This window comes from Coregonus clupeaformis, chromosome 16 (genome assembly GCF_020615455.1).
Source record: "Coregonus clupeaformis isolate EN_2021a chromosome 16, ASM2061545v1, whole genome shotgun sequence".
NCBI lineage: Eukaryota > Metazoa > Chordata > Actinopteri > Salmoniformes > Salmonidae > Coregonus > Coregonus clupeaformis.
Window position 1 is genome coordinate 21,122,344 of NC_059207.1, and position 15,627 is coordinate 21,137,970.

The window sequence follows — 15,627 nt, forward strand, 5'->3', positions numbered from 1 at the left end:
CACTATACTCAGACCTGCTGAGCGCAGGACAAACCATGGGAGAATGTCAATTGTTTCCTCCTTGCGACCTCTCTCTTCGCCTCCTTCTCAAAACCCATTGGAGGAGAAGGTTAGAGGGGCGGGACCCCTGGCTTTGTAATCCAATGGGGTTTGAGAAGGAGAGAGGACGCGAGGAGGAAGTAGTTGAGATTCTCCCTTGGCCTTCCTGTGATTGGCATGTCGGATGTCAAATCTGAACAGTATAAAGCGTAAATAAAATACTAGCCAGGCTGAACGAAACAGAATTTTAGAAGGCTGGCCAGACGAGACTAATGATAGCCTTATCAGTCAGAGGCTTTCAGAAAGATTTGCACTTCAGCAAATGTCACACTCCCTCACAAGACACTAACAGTAGCTACGTTTCCATTAACTTGTTCTGTGATTTTTGTGTCGAAATTCAGAAAGTTCGCATATAAAATAGATGGGACAATATGACCGCTGTCTTGTGTCGAAAAAACAGCTGGACGTAATGACGTCATACATTAACATATTTTTTTGTTTGTTGCTAAAACCTACTGTCGAATAAAAATGAAGTGGTTGAAGTGTTTCCATTATCCATTTAGTCAAATTGCGCATGAATACATTTACGACAGCCTGTATGTACAGGTCCTAATCCAGGCACTTGTCATCTCCCGTCTGGATTACTGCAACTCGCTGTTGGCTGGGCTCCCTGCCTGTGCCATTAAACCCCTACAATTTATCCAGAACGCTGGAGCCGTCTGGTGTTCAACCTTCCCAAGTTCTCTCACGTCACCCCCCTCCTCCGCACACTCCACTGGCTTCCAGTTGAGGCTCGCATCTACTACAAAACCATGGTGCTTGCCTATGGAGCTGTGAGGGGAACGGCACCTTACCTTCAGGCTCTGATCAGACCCTACACCCAAACGAGGGCACTACGTTCATCCACCTCTGGCCTGCTAGCTCCCCTTCCTCTACGGAAGCACAGTTCCCACTCAGCCCAGTCAAAACTATTTGCTGCTCTGGCACCCCAATGGTGGAACAAGCTCCCTCACGACGCCAGCACAGCGGAGTCACTGACCACCTTACGGAGACGCTTGAAACCCCACCTATTTAAGGAATACCTGGAATAGTATAAAAGTTATCCTTCTACCCCATCCCCCACCCCCCCATAAAAAAAAAAAAGTGGTTGTCCCACTGGCTATCATAAATTGAATGCACTAATTTGTAAGTCGCTCTGGATAAGAGCGTCTGCTAAATGACGTAAATGTAAATCTAAATGTATACCAGGATTCCCCAACTAGCGGCCCCCGGCAGAATTTGGCCCAGGGGTGGTTTAATTTGGCCCAGGGGTGCTTTTATTTGGCCCAGGGGTGGTTTTAGTTGCCCCTCCCCCCAAAGTTTTCTGATAAAAAAAAAAGAAATAGATTGAATTTTCATAGTTGGACATAAGATACTGTATATTTTGGTTTAAAATCAACAGTCCTATATCATGCTGTTTGGTACAGGGCAAAAAAAAAAATCCACAGCTGGCAATTTCAAAATGCATGTAAGTGATAGAACAATGCTTGAAAGTGTTGATTGTTTGAAATATCTGGGTTTGAGGATAGATTTTGAATACATTTTGGAAAGCATATTGATTATATTAGAAAAACAATTAACTATATATACTATATTATTAACTATAACAATGTAACTATACTATACTATATATTGGGTTACTATACATATCTATGAGCGTTCGGTCAGTAACCGAAAGGTCGCTGGTTCGAATCCCCAAGCCCGCAATGTGGAAAAATCTGCCGTTCAGCAAGGCAGTTAACCCCCAACAACAACTGCTCCCTGTGCGCTGATTACGTTGATTAAGACAGCCCCCCGCACCTCTCTGATTCAGAGGGATTGGGTTAAATGCGGAAGACACATTTTCACTTGAATGCATTCAGTTGTGCAACTGACTAGGTATCCCCTTTCCTAGATATCTATCAAAACACAACCAAGACCTTACTTTGCGAATTAGATGTCATTTATAACAATCTTTGCAGATTCATTATTGGATGCCATTTTAAGACATCAAGACTCACACTACTTCTTTCGACAACAGCAGCAATCATAAATTCATGAGATTGTATCTGAAAGATCTTACTCCAAAAGGCCCAATTTACTGGAATAATTTTCCTATAGAGTTAGGGCATTAAAATCACACAGTGAATTTAAGAAACACCTTTTTCAAATGCTAAGAACAAACTGTTTGTGTTTTTAACTAACAGAAACATCACCATGTAAAGATATTTGTAATCATGTATGTATTGTGATGGAACATTTTATTGTGTGAAGAGACAGCCTTGAAAATGTTGATCTCGTCTTTCCTTGGTTCCTGCCTGTGCTTGGTAAAGATATGAGGGGGGCGACATGACCCCCTCCTTAGGACCATCTGGCAGAACGCCCAGAATGTTCTATAAGTTAAGATAGGAAACGGTGCCAGACACATGCAGGAAACAACCATATGAACTATGCCTATGTAACTTGTCTGTGTAAGCAGTATATGAGAGATCTAACCGGACTGCCTCGAAAACTTGTTTTATGCCGTTAATGTACTTTTTTGAAAATGATTATTATTAGACAGTTGCCAGATTATTCTTGTTACTAAGTATTATTGTTTTTTTGTGACTCTTGAAAACAAGATGGTGGATCTCAAGAGATTCCATCCTTGATCTGAAATAGCCTAATTGAATGGTGAAACTCTGGTAGATCTGAAATAATTGAATGGTGAAACTCCTATAGATCTGAAATAATTTGATGGTGAAAATCCTGTAGGTCTGAAATAATTGGATGGTGAAACTCCTGTAGATCTGTAATAATTGGATGGTGAAACTTGCATCCAGCCAACCAGAAAAGCAAGGCAAAGCAATTCAGTCATTCTTTAAAGTCAAGAAAATCCTTTGTCCTGCAAAGAAACATTTTTATAGTTGAAAAATAGATTTAGCAAGCAGTAGGCATTTATAATTAAATGTGGAGTGGAGCTTTATTTCACAATAAATAAAAGTTTGACAAAAGAAAAATACACCCATCTTTAGAACATTTCTCCTATAGATGCAGTTGTAATTTTTTGCGACATTGCTTTTGTCGAATTAACTGGGTCAATGGAAAGCTGCCTACTGGTGAAGATGTATATTCTATAAATCAGTCTCTCTCTCCCCAGGCTCACTCTGCTAAGGCAGCTACAATAACAAAGACTCAGAACACACAACGACCAGTTTCCGTTTACAAATTGTTTTATTTACTTCCACATGACAGCATCCTTTATTATAGACGCCATAGCATCACATATTAACCCAGCTTAACATAACGACCCTGATCTACTGCTACACGAAGTACGCTGCCAAGGCAGCCATCTTATCTTTGGGTTTCTTTTCTCTGCGCCCCCTGCCCCTGCCCCGCCCCCCTCGCCGTGCACCCCCGCCACGGGTCATGGAAGGGTGTCTCATGGTGGCGTGTTTGAGTTCCACCAGGTCCTGGAAGACTGGGTCGCAGAACACACAGCCGCTGTGCTGAGTCTCTCCGTCAGGGAGCGGGGAGCGCGTCTTGTTGAAGTCCACCGCTACCAGGGACGCTTCGCACGCCTCACAGCTCTCCTGGGCTACCTGTAGACGGGAAGATGGGGGGAGGAAGGGAGTGAACACAGCAAGAGGGAAGAAAGAGTGAGAAAGATAAGCGAGAGAACTGTTCAAGTAGAATAGAAATAGAATAACAAGCAGTGTGAAAAAATTTAATCATATCAAACTTTATTGGCCACATGAGCCGAATACAACAGGTGCAGACATTACAGTGAAATGCTTACTTACAGCCCTTAACCAACAGTGAATTACTTTTTTTTTTATAAAAAAGTAAAATAAAACAACAACAAAAAAGTGTGGAGAAAAAAAGAGCAGAAGTAAAATAAAATAACAGTAGGGAGGCTATATATACAGGGGGGTACCGGTACAGAGTCAATGTGCGGGGGCACCTGCTAGTTGAGGTAATATGTACATGTGGGTAGAGTTAAAGTGACTATGCATAAATAATTAACAGAGTAGCAGCAGCATATCAATGAAAATAACTATAAAGTCCCGTTTCCCCCTACCTGCACTCTGTGTGCGTGCTCAAAGAAGTGGACCATCACGTTGCACCTGTTGCAGGACATCTTCCACTTGGGGCCGGAGGTAGGGTCCAAAACCAGCACCCCGCCCTCACACTCCACACACTGACCAATACCCAGGGAGTTGAGACTGTGCTGGCAGGACGGGTGGGTGCACTCATTACATCCCATACCTGAGAGAGAAGGGTGGGGGATGGAGAGAGGGAGGGAGATGGAGAGAGGGAGGGAGATGGAGAGAGGGAGGGAGGGGGAGAGAGATGGAGAGGGAGGGAGGGGGCGAGGGGGGAGAGATGGCGAGGGAGAAAAACAATGAGGAAAAGTTTACTTCCTGAATTGAAACGGAATTGCCCCCAAACCCTGTTCATGACCATCAAAACTATCACTCACCACCCACACCTACATACTCACCACCAACACACACCCTCACACCACCCCCACATACCACCCACACTTACCACCCCCACATACCCACCACCCACACACTCCCCCTCACCTTTCTTCATGTCCCTGAAGGGGGGGTTGCTGAAGCAGTAGGGACATAGAGGGTAGCTCTTTCCCCTGGATCCAGAGGTCCACAGCACCAGCTCAAACTCATCCAGCGGGCAGCGCAGCTCCTTGTACAGCTTGATGGCTCCGTTCTGAGGCAGGCTGTACGTCTCATCACACCCAGCACAGTGCAGCCGGCTAGGCTTGGCCTGGTTGAACCAATCAATCAGTCATTAGCGTGCAGGATGGGCAGAGTTTGCACTTTTAGGACAATTGGTTCCACTGTACCGGGAAAGTTACAGTGGGGAAAAAAAGTATTTAGTCAGCCACCAATTGTGCAAGTTCTCCCGCTTAAAAAGATGAGAGAGGCCTGTAATTTTCATCATAGGTACACGTAAACTATGACAGACAAAATGAGAAAAGAAATTCCAGAAAATCACATTGTAGGAGTTTTTATGAATTTATTTGCAAATTATGGTGGAAAATAAGTATTTGGTCACCTACAAACAAGCAAGATTTCTGGCTCTCACAGACCTGTAACTTCTTCTTTAAGAGGCTCCTCTGTCCTCCACTCATTGTGGTCCTCTGTAGCTCAGCTGGTAGAGCACGGCGCTTGTAACGCCAAGGTAGTGGGTTCGATCCCCGGGACCACCCATACACAAAAAATGTATGCACGCATGACTGTAAGTCGCTTTGGATAAAAGCGTCTGCTAAATGGCATATTATTATTATTATTATTACCTGTATTAATGGCACCTGTTTGAACTGGTTATCAGTATAAAAGACACCTGTCCACAACCTCAAACAGTCACACTCCAACCTCCACTATGGCCAAGACCAAAGAGCTGTCAAAGGACACCAGAAACAAAATTGTAGACCTGCACCAGGCTGGGAAGACTGAATCTGCAATAGGTAAGCAGCTTGGTTTGAAGAAATCAACTGTGGGAGCAATTATTAGGAAATGGAAGACATACAAGACCACTGATAATCTCCCTCGATCTGGGGCTCCACACAAGATCTCACCCCGTGGGGTCAAAATGATCACAAGAACGGTGAGCAAAAATTACAGAACCACACGGGGGGACCTAGTGAATGACCTGCAGAGAGCTGGGACCAAAGTAACAAAGCCTACCATCAGTAACACACTACGCCGCCAGGGACTCAAATCCTGCAGTGCAAGACGTGTCCCCCTGCTTAAGCCAGTACATGTCCAGGCCCGTCTGAAATTTGCTAGAGTGCATTTGGTTGATCCAGAAGAGGATTGGGAGAATGTCATATGGTCAGATGAAACCAAAATATAACTTTTTAGTAAAAACTCAACTCGTCGTGTTTGGAGGACAAAGAATGCTGAGTTGCATCCAAAGAACACCATACCTACTGTGAAGCATGGGGGTGGAAACATCATGCTTTGGGGCTGTTTTTCTAAAAAGGGACCAGGACGACTGATCCGTGTAAAGGAAAGAATGAATGGGGCCATGTATCGTGAGATTTTGAGTGAAAACCTCCTTCCATCAGCAAGGGCATTGAAGATGAAACGTGGCTGGGTCTTTCAGTATGAGAATGATCCCAAACACACTGCCCGGGCAACGAAGGAGTGGCTTCGTAAGAAGCATTTCAAGGTCCTGGAGTGGCCTAGCCAGTCTCCAGATCTCAACCCCATAGAAAATCTTTGGAGGGAGTTGAAAGTCCGTGTTGCCCAGCGACAGCCCCAAAACATCACTGCTCTAGAGGAGATCTGCATGGAGGAATGGGCCAAAATACCAGCAACAGTGTGTGAAAACCTTGTGAAGACTTACAGAAAACGTTTGACCTGTGTCATTGCCAACAAAGGGTATATAACAAAGTATTGAGAAACTTTTGTTATTGACCAAATACTTATTTTCCACCATAATTTGCAAATAAATTCATTAAAAATCCTACAATGTGATTTTCTGGATTTTTTTTCTCATTTTGTCTGTCATAGTTGACGTGTACCTATGATGAAAATTACAGGCCTCTCATCTTTTTAAGTGGGAGAACTTGCACAATTGGTGGCTGACTAAATACTTTTTTCCCCCACTGTATATCAAACTGTTCAAGTTACACAATGAAACCGACAAGAACAAACACACTAATGCTCCACGCACACTGATGCTCCACACACACACTGATGCTCCACACACTGATGCTCCACACACACTGATGCTCCACACACACTGATGCTCCACACACACTGATGCTCCACACACACTGATGCTCCACACACACTGATGCTCCACACACACCCATGTGTATCAAGAATGGTCCCCCACATCCAGCCAACTGTGGGAAACATTGGAGTCAACATGGGCCAGCATCCTTGTGGAACACATTCGACACCTTGTAGAGTCCATGCCCCGATGAAGGCTGTTCTGAGGGCAAGGGGGGTGGGTCAATACTCAATATTAGGACGGTGTTCTTAATGTTTTGTACACTCAGTGTGTATATATAATTTATTCTCTCCTGGATGATGTCATTTGGAAGACTTGTGGAAGTGAATTAAATGCAAAACAAAACACAAGGACGCACACACCGACCGCACACACACCGACCACACACACACACCGACCGACCGCACACACACACAGGAAATCAGATGATGTACAGTGCCTTGCAAAAGTATTCATCCCCCTTGGCGTTTTTCCTATTTTGTTACATTGCAACCTGAAAATTTAAATTGATTTTTATTTGGATTTCATGTAATGGACATACACAAAATAGTCTAAATTGGTGAAGTGAAAATAACTTGTTTCAAAAAAATTATACAAAATAAATAACAGAAAAGTGGTGCATGCATATGTATTCACCCCCTTTGCTATGAAGACCCTAAATAAGATCTGGTGCAACCAATTATCTTCAGAAGTCACATAATTAGTTAAATAAAGTCCACCTGTGTGCAATCTAAGTGTCACATGATCTGTCATATGATCTCAGTATATATACACCTGTTTTGAAAGGCCCCAGAGTCTGCAACACCACTAAGCAAGGGGCACCACCAAGCAAGCGGCACCATGAAGACCAAGGAGCTCTCCAAACAGGTCAGGGACAAAGTTGTGGAGAAGTACAGATCAGGGTTGGGTTATAAAAAAATATCACAAACTTTGAACATCCCACGGAGCACCATTAAATCCATTATTAAAAAATTGAAAGAATATGGCACCACAACAAACCTACCAAGAGAGGGCCGTCCACCAAAACTCACAGACCAGGCAAGGATGGCATTAATCAGAGGCAACAAAGAGACCAAAGATAACCCTGAAGGAGCTGCAAAGCTCCACAGCGGAGATTGGAGTATCTGTCCATAGGACCACTTTAAGCCGTACACTCCACAGAGATGGGCTTTACTGAAGAGTGGCCAGAAAAAAGCCATTGCTTAAAGAAGAAAATAAGCAAACACATTTGGTGTTCGCCAAAAGGCATGTGGGAGACTCCCCAAACATATGGAAGAAGGGACTCTGGTCAGATGAGACTAAAAGTGAGCTTTTTGGCCATCAAGGAAAAGGCTATGCCTGGCGCAAACCCAACACCTCTCATCACCCCGAGAACACCATCCCCACAGTGAAGCATGGTGGTGGCAGCATCATGCTGTGGGGATGTTTTTAACCGGCAGGGACTGGGAAACTGGTCAGAATTTAAGGAATGATGGATGCCGCTAAATACAGGGAAATTCTTGAGGGAAACCTGTTTCAGTCTTCCAGAGATTTGAGACTGGGACGGAGGTTCACCTTCCAGCAGGACAATGACCCTAAGCATACTACTAAAGCAACACTCGAGTGATTTAAGGGGAAACATTTAAATCTCTTGGAATGGCCTAGTCAAAGCCCAGACCTCAATCCAATTGAGAATCTGTGGTATGACTTAAAGATTGCTGTACACCAGCGGAACCCATCCAACTTGAAGGAGCTGGAGCAGTTTTGCCTTGAAGAATGGGCAAAAATCCCAGTGGCTAGACGTGCCAAGCTTATAGAGACATACCCCAAGAGACTTGCAGCTGTAATTGCTGCAAAAGGTGGCTCTACAAATAATTGTTTGTCTTATTTCTTGTTTGTTTCACAAAAAAAAAATATTTTGCATCTTCAAAGTGGTAGGCATGTTGTGTAAATCAAATGATACAAACCCCCAAAAAATCAATTTTAATTCCAGGTTGTAAGGCAACAAAATAGGAAAAATGCCAAGGGGGGTGAATACTTTTCGCAAGCCACTGTATGCATACATTGTGGAGGATGTCATTTGGAAGTTACCTCGTAATGAAATGCAGAATTTAATAAAACACAAGGGCTCACACGCACACATTGACAGGAGTATTCACCCCCCTGCGTCAATACATGTTAGAATCACCTTTGGCAGCTTTGCATTCCTGGATTGCACAATATTTGCACATTATTCTTTAAAAAAAATTATTCAACCTCTGTCAAGTTGGTCGTTGATCTTTGCTTGACAGCTATTTTTAAGTCTTGCCATAGATTTTCAAGCAGATTTAAGACAAACCCGTAACTCAGGAACATTCAATGTCCTTTTTAAGTCTTGGTTCCAATAGTTTATTTGTTTTTCTAAAGAGATTGTCAGTTTGATTTGCTCTCTGCAAGGTTCTATACGTCTTCCCTATCATATGAACATCCTTTTCTGACTCAAAGAAAATTCCCTCAAGGTTGCTCTGATGTCCAAAATATATAACATCGAAATGTTGTGATGTAACTTTGAATTTGAAACTCTACGTTGGTCAGTCCAAAAACTACTTTTTAAATTCTGACATGGAAATAAATGTATTTCCTGTTACCAAGTCATTCACGGTTTCTATGCCTTTAGTTTTCTATGTGGACCAATTTATCGGTGAATTCTGAAACGCTATCCAAGGATAAGGTTGTGTTTTTAGTGAGTGATATTGGAATGTTGTAGAATACGTTTCATTTTCTTCCATTTTGTTAGTGTTCTTGACTATGAAGTTGTTCATGTTCTTAGCTTTATCCTTTGAAAATAGACGCGTAAAAATATTCTGGGGATGAGCATGCGCACCTTCAATATGTACCCATTGTTCCTCTTTAGTGCATTTAACAATATAATAATTATATAATTATATAATATAATTAACTATATGTCGCAAGTAAAAGTCTTGGGTAGAGAGTTGATACAATTTCAAGACTGGAAGGTTACAACCACCCTCTTCCTTTTTTATTCAAAGTCTGTTATGACCGAGTATACTTTTAAAAGAATGTCTTCTGTGGGGTAATTGGTATTACCGAAAATAAATACCAAAGCATTGGCAGCCATGGTTTATTCGACCTGTAAGATTTATGGGAAGATTATTCCATTTCATTAGATCTGCTTTCATATTGGTGAGTAATGGGATGAAGTTATCTTTATATATTTGTTGTCACTTATTACGCATCCTAAGTATTATAAAAATAGTTGATGTTGGCACAAAATGGAGGGAGAGTTGGAGCATAACTAACGAAATAACTAAATTACAGTTAACGAAAATGTACGCTTAATCCAGTATAAACTCATGTATATAAATAAATTATTATACAAGAGACAAAATTCACAAAAATTCTACAGCACAACGGCAGAGTCATGTCTTAAGTGTAAAACGAATAATGACTCAATAATCAACGCTTTCTGGGAATGCTATAAAGTCCGGAATTTGTGGGCGGGGCTAAAGTTGGCTGTCAGAAGTATTACATTTACATTTTAGTCATTTAGCAGACGCTCTTATCCAGAGCGACTTACAGTTAGTACAATGTATTTTAAATCAGTCTGTCTGCATATTTTAAGACATGGCATATGGGGGTGTAGTGAGATACCCAATGGGCTGGACGATTCTCTTCTCATCACTCATCTTGAAAAAAAACATACTAAAATCGTGGAAATCAATCAATCCGCCATCATTAACACAATGGAAAAATCGAATGATTTAGTATTGAAATATTGAAATATTTGCCCCAAACATAACGCTTTGTATTCAGGACATAAAGTTAATTTCTTTGCCACATTTTTTGCAGTTTTACTTTAGTGCCTTATTGCAAACAGGATGCATGTTTTGGAATATTTTTATTCTGTACAGGCTTCCTTCTTTTCTCTCTGTCACTTAGGATTGTATTGTGGAGTAACTACAATGTTGTCGATCCATCCTCAGTTTTCTCCTATCACAGCCATTAAACGTTGTAACTCTTTTAAAGTCACCATTGGCCTCATGGTGAAATCCCTGAGCATTTTCCTTCCTCTCTGGCAACTGAGTTAGGAAGGACGCATGTATCTTTGTAGTGACTGGGTGTATTGATACACCATCCAAAGTGTAATTAATAACTTCACCATGCTCAAAGGGATATTCAATGTCTGCTTTTTTAATTTTTAGCCATCTACCAATAGGTGCCCTTCTTTGTGAAGCATTGAAAAACCTCCCTGGTCTTTGTGGTTGAATCTGTGCTTGAAATTCACTGCTCGACTGAGGGACCTTACAGATAATTGTATGTGTGGGGTACAGAGATGAGGTAGTCATTAAAAAAAGAATGTTAAACAATATTAATGAACACAGAGTCCATGCAACTTATTATGTGACTTGTTAAGCACATTTTTACCCCTGAACTTATTTAGGCTTGCCATAACAAAGGGATTGAATATTTATTGACTCAAGACATTCCAGCTTTTCATTTTTAATATATTTCAAAAATATATATATAAAACATAATTCCACTTTGACATTTTGGGGGTATTCTGTGTAGATCAGTGACACAAAATCTAAATTGAATCAATTTTAAATTCAGGCTGTAACACGACAACATCTAGACAAAGTCAAGGGGTGTGAAGACTTTCTGAAGGCTGTAAATGTATATGGGGTGTTATCGTCCATACATCAGATAGGTGCAGTGAAATGTGTTGTTTTTACAGGCTCAGCCATAGTAGTACGGCGCCCCTGGTTACCTCCTGGCTTTCTTCATCAGTCAGATCAGCCACACGCGTCTTTCTGTCTCTCCTCTGTCCTTCTCTGCCTCTACCCCTCTATATAATATAATAATAATAATAATAATAATAATAATAATAATAATAATAATAATAAGCCATTTAGCAGACGCTTTTATCCAAAGAGACTTACAGTCATGTGTGCATACATTTTTACGTATGGGTGGTCCCGGGGATCGAAACCCACTACCCTGGCGTTACAAGCGCCATGCTCTACCAATTGAGCTACAGAGGACTTTATCTCTATCAGAGGACTCTATCTTGCTCTCTTGTGCTCCGTCTCTCCCTCCGTCTCCCCCGCGTCACTAGACCGGTACACGCCACACTGGAATCACACCGTCCCATAGCAACATGCAGACACAATTAGATCAGGTTTGTGTTCATTAGCCACCAAACGGAAAAGAAAACAGACTAGAACATGGGCGGGACTAGCTGGACTCGGTCCAATATGAAAACAGACTAGAACATGGGCGGGACTAGCTGGACTCGGTCCAATATGAAAACAGACTAGAACATGGGCGGGACTAGCTGGACTCGGTCCAATAGGAAAACAGACTAGAACATGGGCGGGACTAGCTGGACTCGGTCCAATATGAAAACGCTCCTTTCTCAGTTTTCTGTTGCAAAACATTTGGTAACAATGCTCCGTAATGAACAGGAAGGACCCTGATGAATAATACATGCTTCCATGACTTCCACAGTTGAAGTGGCTTCGTTCATAAAAAAATAAAAAATAAAAACTTTTCCGGTCCCTCTCCGCGGACCGAAGGCCACCAAAGCTCGGCCACCAAACCGGTAGAAGGGGGAACGGATGCTTGCTGGCCGTGCGTCAGAGGGCCTAGTGCCTTCCCGTAGAGGAGAGTGGGGTAACTTGAGCCACCCTTGTTTCTAGGGAAACCATATACAAAAATGTACCATTTGACCAAATATTTAGGAAGAGGTCAACTTTTCACGGAGTCCGTGAAGGAAGAAACCACATGGAAAAAGTGGTAAGAAAGCAAGGTAAAAAAAAAACCCAAAGTCAAATGAATTTATTGTGTTTGAGGTTTTCATGATGCTTGTATCTAAGCCAAAGAAGATATTTTATTTATTTATTGTTATGTACATCAGTTGGGGGCTCTATAAGCGTCAATATGAGGTCCTAAATCTGAAAGTGCATCATTGTAGATGTGTTGGCTAATATAGTCAACATGTTTGTCTTGGGGTAAGTTGAGCCAATCGTTGCAAGGCATTATCGCTGGGATAACAGGGCCATGTTAAGCGTTAAAAAAAAAAGAATGTGTTTGTTAGGTGTTAAGAGATGATTAAAAGACAAAAAAAAAAGCGATTGTGTTGAATTGTGTTTGGGAAATAAAGATAGAAAATGTTTTTTAAAAAGGTAGTGGTAAAATGTCATTCAGTACAGAAATGTGTAGGAGGCTTAACCTACCCTGGTCCTGCAGCTCAACATGTATCTTATATAACCCATATCCTGTGTAAGTAGTGAGAGAGAACACTTTCTTTTGGAAAAGTCGTTTTCAAGACTGTTATGTTTATGTTTACATGAATTCTGATTATTTCCAGGGATACACAATATCCTGAAATATCTTTGTTAGAAATAATACTATACTTCCCTTGACGGAGTGATGATGAATGTAAACAATTGCTCAGCTTACCTCCCTCTACCCACCTCCCTCTACCCACCTCCCTCTACCCACCTCCCTCTACCCACCTCCCTCTACCCACCTCCCTCTACCCACCTCCCTCTACCCACCTCACTCTACCCACCTCCCTCTACCCACCTCCCTCTACCCACCTCCCTCTACCCACCTCCCTCTACCCACCTCACTCTACCCACCTCACTCTACCCACCTCCCTCTACCCACCTCACTCTACCCACCTCACTCTACCCACCTCCCTCTACCCACCTCCCTCTACCCACCTCACTCTACCCACCTCACTCTATCCTACCACCAAAGTGTGTGTGTGTGTGTGTGTGTGTGTGTGTGTGTGTGTATGTGTGTGTATGTGTGTGTGGCAGTCATCTAATTTTGCCACTTGCCTTTTCGTTGTTGAAGGCAGTCAGAGATTTTGAACTAGACACCTAAAATGAAACAAGTTTCCACTAAAACAATATTTATTTAATATTCCCAGTTTTGATTGACCATCCTGTCCCTTTACTGGGTAAAACCTGTATCTATTAAGGAATACGAGTGACACTATCAATTGCTAGTTGGCTACTTTCTTAAACTTTCAAATCCCAACGTAGCAGCAGAGTAACTATTAAGTAAATCACTATATAATCCACATTTTGCCAAAGTAAAAGAATGGTAAACATAGCAAATTATTCTGTAATCAAATTAGTAGTGGCCTAGCATGGATAATAATAATAATATTAAATAATATTAACAATCATTTACAGTAACATCCTGGTATGCTACTTAGCAGAAGCTTTTAGCCAGCCCTTTGACTACAGCCAGAATAATAATATAATAATAATAATATGCCATTTAGCAGACGCGGTAACCCAGACACACCACAGGGGCTATAAAGCTGAAGCATCCTTTTAAAATGTTCTCACCGCCAAATATGGTAGTGAGAGGAAGTCCAGTCGCGGGTAGTGGGAGAGGATGGAACTAGATGAAACTGGGCCAACATTCACATTTTCTCATCGATTGAAACATCTGAAACGGTCTGCCCGACGCATTCCCCGGGGCAAACTACCCGCCCTCCAGGACACATACAGCACCCGACGTCACAGGAAGGCCACAAATATCATCAAGGACATCAACCACCCGAGCCACTGCCTGTTCACCCCGCTATCATCCAGAAGGCGAGGTCAGTACAGGTGCATCAAAGCTGGGACCGAGAGAATGAAAAACAGCTTCTACCTCAAGGCCATCAGACCGTTAAATAGCCTTTACTAGCACATTAGAGGCTGCTGCCTATTGAAATCACTGGCCACTTTAAGAAATGGAACACTAGCCACTTTAATAATGTTTACATATCTTGCATTACTCATCTCATACAGTTGAAGTCGGAAGTTTACATACACCTTAGCCAAATACATTTAAACTCAGTTTTTCACAATTCCTGACATTTAATCCTAGTAAAACTTCCCTGTCTTAGGTCAGTTAGGATCACCACTTTATTTTAAGAATGTGAAATGTCAGAATAATATTAGAGAGAATGATTTATTTAAGCTTTTATTTCTTTCATCACATTCCCAGTGGGTCACAAGTTTACATACACTCAATTAGTATTTGGTAGCATTGCCTTTAAATTGTTTAACATGGGTCAAATGTTTCGGGTAGCCTTCCACAAGCTTCCCACAATAAGTTGGGTGAATTTTGGCCCATTCCTCCTGACAGAGCTGGTGTAACTGAGTCAGGTTTGTAGGCCTCCTTGCTCGCACACGCTTTTTCAGGATTGAGGTCAGGGCTTTGTGATGGCCACTCCAATACCTTGACTTTGTTGTCCTTAAGCTATTTTGCCACAACTTTGGAAGTATGTTTGGGGTCATTGTCCATTTAGAAGACCCATTTGCGACCAATCATTAAATTCCTGACTGATGTCTTGAGATATTGCTTCAATATATCCACATAATTTTCCTTCCTCATGATGCCATCTATTTTGTGAAGTGCACCAGTCCCTCCTGCAGCAAAGCACCCCCACAGCATGATGCTGCCACCCCCGTGCTTCATGGTTGGGATGGTGTTCTTCGGTTTGCAAGGCACCCCCTTTTTCCTCCAAACATAACGTTGGTCATTATGGCCAAACAGTTCTATTTTTGTTTCATCAGACCAGAGGACATTTCTCCAAAAAGTACGATCTTTGTCCCCATGTGCAGTTGCAAACCGTAGTCTGGCTTTTTTCTGGCGGTTTTGGAGCGGTGGCTTCTTTCTTGCTGAGCGGCCTTTCAGGTTATGTTGATATTGGACTCGTTTTACTGTGGATATACATACTTTTGTACTTGTTTCCTCCAGCATCTTCACAAGGTCCTTTGCTGTTGTTCTGGGATTGATTTGCACTTTTCGCACCAAAGTACGTTAATC

General features: G+C 42.1%; 1 protein-coding gene across 1 annotated transcript in view; it reads right to left on the reverse strand.

Moving 5' to 3' along the window:
• Positions 1 to 3,088: 3,088 nt before the first annotated feature.
• Positions 3,089 to 15,627, reverse strand: part of top3b (DNA topoisomerase III beta) — a 62,664-nt gene continuing 50,125 nt past the window's right edge. The window contains exons 16-18 of the mRNA XM_041900346.2: positions 4,626 to 4,827; positions 4,118 to 4,305; positions 3,089 to 3,638 (exon numbers count right to left, since the gene is read on the reverse strand). Of these exons, the coding sequence (XP_041756280.1) occupies positions 3,360 to 3,638; positions 4,118 to 4,305; positions 4,626 to 4,827 (669 nt within the window). The 3' untranslated portion in view covers positions 3,089 to 3,359. The remainder of the gene's footprint in view (positions 3,639 to 4,117; positions 4,306 to 4,625; positions 4,828 to 15,627) is intronic.